Genomic DNA, 7998 nt, shown 5'->3' with positions numbered 1-7998 from the left:
GCTGGGACTCTTGCTGGAACTACATAGTACCCAAGGTGTATAAATTAAAAGGTGAAGTCGTCCAGTGTAAAATGACATTTCATGACTTGACATAACACTTCTTGGGTATTCATGTGTGTTTTGAGGGGGGGTATCGGAGAAGGATTGGGCTTTTGACATAACACTTCTCAAATATGGCACCCCTTCCAAAGCGACATAAAGTCACCTTCTATATTTATACACCTTGAGCCAGCTGTCGGATATTTCACGGTTAACCGTTTTAACCGGTTCGGATCACACTAATTCATTCGCATCGCTGGTCGAGATATGTTAAGACACACACACATTGGTACGGTGTTACGTGTATTTGTTCTACACGAACGCATTTTGGCGCGGTGGTGTGTGTTTAGGAGGCGGTGCGTTTGGAAACATTTTTCATTTTCTTTTAGAACGACAAGCATAGGAGTACTGGGATTTTAAAGCTAGATGCGTGGTTCATCAAAGTTTGATAGATCAATTTGTCTACCGTGCTCTGTCAGATTGTGTCGCATCGTTGTTTTGTGCACTGTTTCGTCAAAAGAATGTAATTTGGATACATCCAAGTGTTGTTCTAATTGGTCTCGAAAAAGCGTCTCGCATTGAAAGGCGACAGTGTATTCAACACTGAGGAATATAGCTTTTAAAGATGATTAAAGGTATGTGATATGCAAGAACCAAAACCCAGCAATGATGCGATGTTGAAAACAGATTTAAAAAATTGAAGGATCTAACAAAATTTTGAGGTGGCGCGCCAACAACATTTCACAGGTCGCTGTTATAGTAAGAATTGTGCTTCACGATGCAATCTTTTGTTTCAGGTCGGCGCACACGACATGCTGGGAAAAGTTCGATACCGAACTCGACCAAACCCAATTTGGATGACACTGCCAGTCCCAAGCGAAAGGATTCTAAACACATTCACAAGGATCAGGCATCTCCGGCCACTGCGCATCTCAACAAGAAACATCTTCCTCAAACGCCGCAACCTATGATGTTACGTGGAGGCCGTTTAAAAAATGTCGATATAACTTGCTACCTACAGCCAACAGATCATTTGTCTAGTGTCACCGTAGTAGCACATCCCAAAGCAGATACAATTATTGATATAACGGATGAAAACGCATGTAATTTGTTTACAGAACAATCGTCGCATGCTCTTGAAGCAAGCATAACTAAAGTACATACGCTGGCTGGAACACAGAAGACCAGCAGTTTCAATAACAACAACATATTTTTGCAAGAACCGGTGTTAAGTTTAAACCTTGACAAAACGGCTACGGATCAAAGCAACTCCCGTAAAATAATGCCTAAATCATTCTTAGAAAACGCTAGCCTTAAAGCTAATCTGTTTTCATCGCTTACGCAAACCACGATTGATTCCTTGTGGAAAAATGACTCCGTGACAGGAATATATCAAAATAATAACATAGTAGATCCGCCAAATGATCTAACAAAATCTCTAGAACAGCATGCGTTGGATTTATCAAAACCCACCCAAGTTACACATATCGATTCGACTACTGCGACTGCAGAAATGTTCCACCACGATGACAGCAATTCATGTGATAGTGGTGACAGCGGCGTTGTTATTATTTCAAGCAACGATGGCACAACTTCATCCGTGGCGACTGAAGACGCTGAATCTAATGTGGATGCCATCGGGTACAAATCAGACAGTGCAGAGAAACGTAGAAAGCCTGCCACTCCGCATCGAATACTTTGCCCGTCACCTGTTAAGCATGCCGTTGTTTGTTCAGCGACCTTCGCGATCGGGACCAAATCGATGGGCCCGGGAGGCAATAAAAAGTTGGTGGCCGCATCTAACAAAACTCGCAAAAGGTACATTAAAAATAGTTTTGTTGATTGCTCCTACTTATAGAACACAGATTCAAATCAAATTATGTCAAATCTCCATTTCTGTTTTAGGTTAAATGTTGACGATGCTGAGAATTCCTTGGAATGCCAGGTAACAGGTCCGTTAAATGATAGTAATCAGCATCCAGTGGCACAGGGCACTTCCGAGATGCACCATGCCCATAATGATTTGGACGTAAAGAATAGAGGCAACAAATTTACAGTAAAACAGCGTGATCTAACAGTTGAACCTCTCAACGGCAAAGTAAACAGTGTTGGAAACAAAAAAATCACCGAGTTCTATCCAGTTAGGCGCAGTGTGCGGAAAACAAAAAAAGAAGTTCAAGTCGAAAGAGATCGAGACATCGAACATGCAATTCAGGAAGAACGTGAAGAAGGACTCAAGGTAATATATGACTTATTTGTCTTTTTAGAAAATGTTTAGTTTAATACACGAAGATTGTATTTTATAAAATTGCTGGTTGTTACATTTGTATGCTTTTAAATGATGGCCTTGGACGGTTAGAATGATGGGAAGTGACGGTTAAAAACTTAACCGAACCGGGCCCTACCCTCTACTACTTACTGATCGAAGCTTTCTAGTAATCGTTTAACGGGTACATGGCAGACTCTTTATGACAAAAAAGTTGGAGATATACAGCTATTTCATAAAGTAGCCGTAAACTTGTCATTTTTTATTTCAAGCCTTGTTTTCTTGCAAACAACTTGTTGAAGATAATCTTTCCCTTTATCTTACAAGAGTTTTGTACAATCTTAATCAAACAAAACATTGAACGATAATCTTAAAACAGATAAAGTATCTGTTAAAGCTGTTTTTGCTTTTTCTTGTACAATATGCAAGCACTGCGGGCATGAATTCTACTACTTTACGCCATTTTTGCACAACATTTTCCATTGAGTCTGGAGTGGTACTAGCTACAGGAAGTGATCCTGAGGGTGGTTTTCGCTCCGCAAAACAAATTCTAAGCTACCCCAATTAATTGGGCTCAGCACCCTTAATCGTCTCAATCATGCGCCTCATTCGCTTCGATATGAGGGAAAAACGACTGTTTCTTGATCAAATTTCAACACTGTTGTCGTTTTCCCGTCGTTAAACCACTCAATCGAATGATATCGGACATCTTCTGCAAAGAATTTCCTTTTCTGACCATTTTGTGTATGCTGCTGTCGTACAGTATCCATTTTTCAACGGTACTCAATATTAGCTTTGAAGTGTTATCTTGCATGGAAGTCACTGTTATAATATTTTGCACAATCTGAAAACGGTATTTTTTGAATGCCATTACAAACCAATACAAGTTAATTATTGCTTCATCAGTAAGACGAACAGTATACCAAAACTTAAACCATTTATAAAGAAGATGATCTGAAACACTACACTACATTATTGTTAATTTACAGTTTAATGTGGATAGAGTTATTACTGAATGAATTTGTGTGAGTTTAATACAGCATAAGGATAATTTCTAAGATTCTATCTTGCTGAATCTATGAAAATTGGATAATATTTAATTTGCAACGTATGTAATGAGATTCACTACTTACGGGCAATGCGCAGATAGTTTAAAACCTATGTATTGTTGTTTTCCCTTTTACACTAGATCCAGCATTTTGAGGGCAAGGGACGGGGTGTTGTAACTACCCGGCCATTCTGCAAAGGTGAATTTGTAGTTGAATATATAGGCGACCTGATAAGCGTATCAGAAGCGAAACAGCGAGAGCAAATATACGCGGAAGATGACAATACAGGATGCTACATGTACTATTTTAAGCATAAAAATCTCCAGCATTGGTAAGCTATCTGGAGTAAGTTAATCTTTTACAGACTAATATTTTCTTTGCTTCATGCTGTTTCAGTATCGACGCTACTGCCGAAAGTGGAAAGCTGGGACGATTAGTAAATCATTCACGAAACGGTAATCTTGTTACAAAAACCGTTTCCTTGAACAATCGTCCTCACCTAGTACTAATAGCCAAAGAGGACATCGAAGCGGGTGTTGAAGTTACGTACGACTATGGTGACCGTTCGAAAGAGGCATTACAATACTACCCTTGGTTGGCCCTGTAACTGCCCAGTGTTCTGTTAATAAGTTTACTTTTGTTCAATTCTAAAATAATTTAGTTCATTTATCGTATTGTCAATCTCTTTCATCATAGTACATGTGCTGCAATTCTATTCTGAAACCTATCCGGATAGCTTAGAGGATCGAGCAAATAGATAACTAGGTTTTCGTAGAATGTTTCGAATAATCGTATCTATATAGGGATCTTATGTGGGTCGCTATTGGAATAATTTTAGAAAGTAGTCAAGAAACATTGGACGCAGCACAGTTTAATCTATATAGTAAGACGCGCATTGTAATGGTTGAAGTTAGATTAAGTAGTGATGCAAACCTGACAGTTTATTAGTAAATAGAAAATTAAGTTATTGTGACCCCGGCTGGCTTTTGTCATTTTTGAATGCTTTGTTCATACTTTTCATGCTTTAACTGAAAGTTACAAAAATGTTGTCCGTAAAAAGATAAACTATTCATCGTTCAAATATTTCTGATGTACAATAACCAATAGGATGGTTGCAAAACATGAATTTGAACTCCACCTTTGTTCAATTTTTCATCCTGCCTCCACAAGCAAGTGTATTTTAAAAGATGTTAGGCCACAAAGGAGGTTGAAATAAAGCGGTTGGTATTTATGTATTTTTTCGCTTTATGACGAATGAACACATTTTGCAAACAATAATAATCAGTTGAACACACACCGACCGCTAGTAAGCGCGTCTTTTCCGTAATAGTATTGTTGATGAAATATTTTAAATTGAACAATGTTGTTTGCGCATTGATTAGCTAACGTTTAGAACGACGTTGAGTCGATCCGTTCTGTTAATATGGACAATACCACCTGGAGTTTTTTTTTTTTTAATTTTAGAGACTTTGACCTATTCGGTCATTCGTCTCTACATACCACCTGGAGTCTTTTATAGTAATAGTAATATGTGGGGATATACCAAACCATCCGTCCTGATGGTTTTTTCTTTAACCTGTTCTCTTTTTCTTTCATCTAGAAATCCAATCATAAAAATCAGTTATAATTTCAGCATCTATCCAGGTGGTTTTGTGTGAACGTTACAGGTTTTGTTATTTCTGGTTCAAATTGTATATAGTTTGACGATGATTCCAAAACGATCTTACAAGTTTTCTTAGTTTTCTTCCCTCGTTATAATATGTTTGGTTACGAAGGAAGTAACACAGGATGAAAGTTTGTAGAGGATTCCGGCCCGTGGTCGGCGTTGTTCAAACATATAACTTATATACAAATATAATTGATGAGCAATATCAATGCTATGTTTCCTCACCTAAAGTAAGAAAAGTATGAATCATAATCGATTTATTTGGCCATTTATTATCTTCTCTTTACTCTGTGCAAGAATAAACAAAATTTTGTGTAAACTAAGTTAAGCTAATAATGGTTTTTTAAATAGTTTTTTAAATTAAAATGTACCAAATTATATACAGCATTGTCAATCAACTCATTACCAATTTCTAAAAGACTTCTCGTATTCTCTTTTGGACGTAATTTTTGAATGCAGGTGTGTTGCGTATGTTTATTGCTCTGTGGGATCATATCACATCTACAGATTTAAAATGTAAGATATCGTTATTGATACCAATTTTATTAAAACTTAGATTTTTGTGAGTACAAGAATGTTCGTCGTCAGTACAAACATCTGAGAAACTAATGCTAAGCTAGAAACTAAGCTAATGAGAAACAAAAATCTGCAGAAGGCCAATGATGATGTGCAAAATGTACAGCAACTGAAACTGGTATTTACATATAACACATGATTCCACCAAACAAGGATATCAAGGACAAAGAAGATCTCCATCGGTCGAACACACTTCAAAAACACACTTTGTAGCTTTTTTCGTTCGAACTAATTTGATCACAGTTAACTCATTAAACTACACGGAGGTCTGCGAGAGCCGAGCGATAGCGCCGGTTAAAAATCGGCCTATAATCGCCGAGGCTCACCACCTCGACGGCGTGGGTTCAAATCCCAACCGAGTCCGGACCCTGTACGAGAGAACTGACTATCCACTGGCTATTACTAACATGGTCGTTACGTCAAGAAGAAGAAGTAAAACTCATTAAACTACCGGTATTAAATGAAAGTGCTAAGGTATTAAGTGAAAGTTTTCCGTAGACTCACTAAATAAAATATATTTGTTTGCGAACAAACATTTTACTTGTTGACAATCACGAACACCTTTTTTCCTGACTAATGTTCAGATTCTGTTCATTCAATTATTTACCATTTACTGCAATATACTACATTGGGCTTGCAATACCCCTACAATCTAGTCGGTAGAGCAACTCACCTGAACTCTAAAGAGTGGTTGTCTTATAACATTCACTCTCGGGTCAATTCGCCCAAGACATAGGTGTTTTTCGTATAATAATTCCGTAAATTTCCGTGTCTTCGTAACAAGAAATGGACACTAGACAAGAAATTTGTTAGCAAATATCAAATTTCACGTTCGAAATTATATATTTTTAGTATTGCGGTTTCATTTTAATACATTTGGCTTTTTTTTATACGGCAGTAGCATCAATCCACGTTTTGTGACTGTATACATCAACAAATACATCCGGTACCCTTCCGCTACATTGTGTACCGTAGCTATAAATTCCAAGAAGTGTGTTTGTTTGATAATTTACTAAAGGTCCTCCTTCATCCCTCTGGAAGAATAATCCAAAGAGATTAATATTGATATGTTAATTTCAAAAATGGCAAAATATATTACCGTACATGCCGCTTGGCCAGGCTGTATCAAAGCGCAAATATCACCATCCGCAAGATTCGCAATCCATGGGCGACAGTCAGTTGTTGATAAGGTTCGTTGGACTAAGTTCTGCAAGATGTTTGAGTACGACGTACTAGCGTAAGCAAGGGATCCCCAACCAAACAAATTTGTCACTATTCGTGATGCAACAGTTACATCATTAAGTGAAATTATATTAATACGAGACGAACGTGTTACAGGTGCAGCGAGTTTCAGAAGCGCTAGATTATGAGCACCCGACGTAGTGTTATATTCCGTATGTTTTACAATCTCACTAATAAGAATATTTTTTTTGTTCGTCAGTAGGCGATGGGAACCAGCCAGTATGGTTAGATCTGCTAGATTTTTCTCGTTGACACATTGAGCTGTGGTGAGGACCCAATTGGATTTGATCAATACCCCAGCACAAATGAACACCGAGCCTTCTCGCACCGCTACGATGTACGGCGCAGTTCCCGGCATTGCAGTACGACCACCAACAATTGAATGCACTAGGGAGAAATAATTCAGAGATTTTGCATCAGTTGGATTGACTAGCTGAAGTTGCTCCAACACAAACATTGTCCACAGCTTCTATGTTTTTGCTTGTCTGCAATCAACTATCTATCTTGATTTACCTTGATTAATTTTCAGTAAGATCACTCCTGCTATTACTAGCACTGTTTGAAAAAAACTCTCTACTTTCATCGTCGGTTATTCAGATGTTTTGTGGTAACAAAGTTGGTAATGAATGCTATAAAGTGCACTAAGGTATTTTCTATGCTTTACCACTATGCGACAAATAGGCAACCATCGCAGGAAGCTGTTGTCTTTATATAAACGGCTTCTTTTAGCGATAACAATAGTTCCATGCTCAATTCAAAGATACTAAGGTTCAAATATTTGATATCAAATACAATTCATTAAGAATGGTTGTTTATTTTGAACTTTTACAGCGCATCCACTTAAGACGGTTACTTCCCAGTATTCCCATAACACTCTTATCAATTGCCCACGATTCAAAATAGTCTGTGTGTGTGCAAAGTGTTCGATTTAAAAAGTGTGTGCAGAGTGTTGTAACTCTGCGCGCAAAAAATCACACAAGGATGCAAAATACCCCTGAATTAAACAATACAAAATTGGTACAGTCTTTCCCCGAGTTACGCGACACTCGAGTTACGCGAATTCGACTTACGCGAATGTTCAAATTTTGACAGTTCATTGAGTTTATGACGTTAAGACAAAAAAAAAACTGCAAAACAGTTGACGTTGGACAATTTTGTTA

The 7998-nt window shown here is 37.8% G+C and overlaps 2 protein-coding genes across 2 annotated transcripts; one reads left to right on the top strand and one right to left on the bottom strand.

Moving 5' to 3' along the window:
• The first annotated feature begins 448 nt into the window (after positions 1-448).
• LOC131271220 (histone-lysine N-methyltransferase PR-Set7) lies at positions 449-4333 on the top strand. The gene is made up of 5 exons (XM_058272615.1): positions 449-674; positions 837-1857; positions 1945-2278; positions 3495-3685; positions 3751-4333. The coding sequence occupies exons 1-5, from the start codon at positions 665-667 to the stop codon at positions 3959-3961; spliced, it is 1767 nt and encodes a 588-aa protein (XP_058128598.1). The 5' UTR covers positions 449-664; the 3' UTR covers positions 3962-4333.
• A 914-nt stretch (positions 4334-5247) lies between these two features.
• On the bottom strand, positions 5248-7503 carry LOC131271224 (chymotrypsin-2-like). Its single transcript, XM_058272621.1, has 3 exons — positions 7352-7503; positions 6696-7225; positions 5248-6630 (listed from the first exon to the last, which is right to left on the bottom strand). The coding sequence occupies exons 1-3, from the start codon at positions 7419-7421 to the stop codon at positions 6484-6486; spliced, it is 747 nt and encodes a 248-aa protein (XP_058128604.1). The 5' UTR covers positions 7422-7503; the 3' UTR covers positions 5248-6483.
• Positions 7504-7998: the final 495 nt, after the last annotated feature.

This window comes from Anopheles coustani, unplaced genomic scaffold (genome assembly GCF_943734705.1).
Source record: "Anopheles coustani unplaced genomic scaffold, idAnoCousDA_361_x.2 scaffold_12_ctg1, whole genome shotgun sequence".
Classification (NCBI taxonomy): Eukaryota; Metazoa; Arthropoda; class Insecta; order Diptera; family Culicidae; genus Anopheles; species Anopheles coustani.
This window is presented reverse-complemented; position numbering and strand designations above follow the sequence as displayed.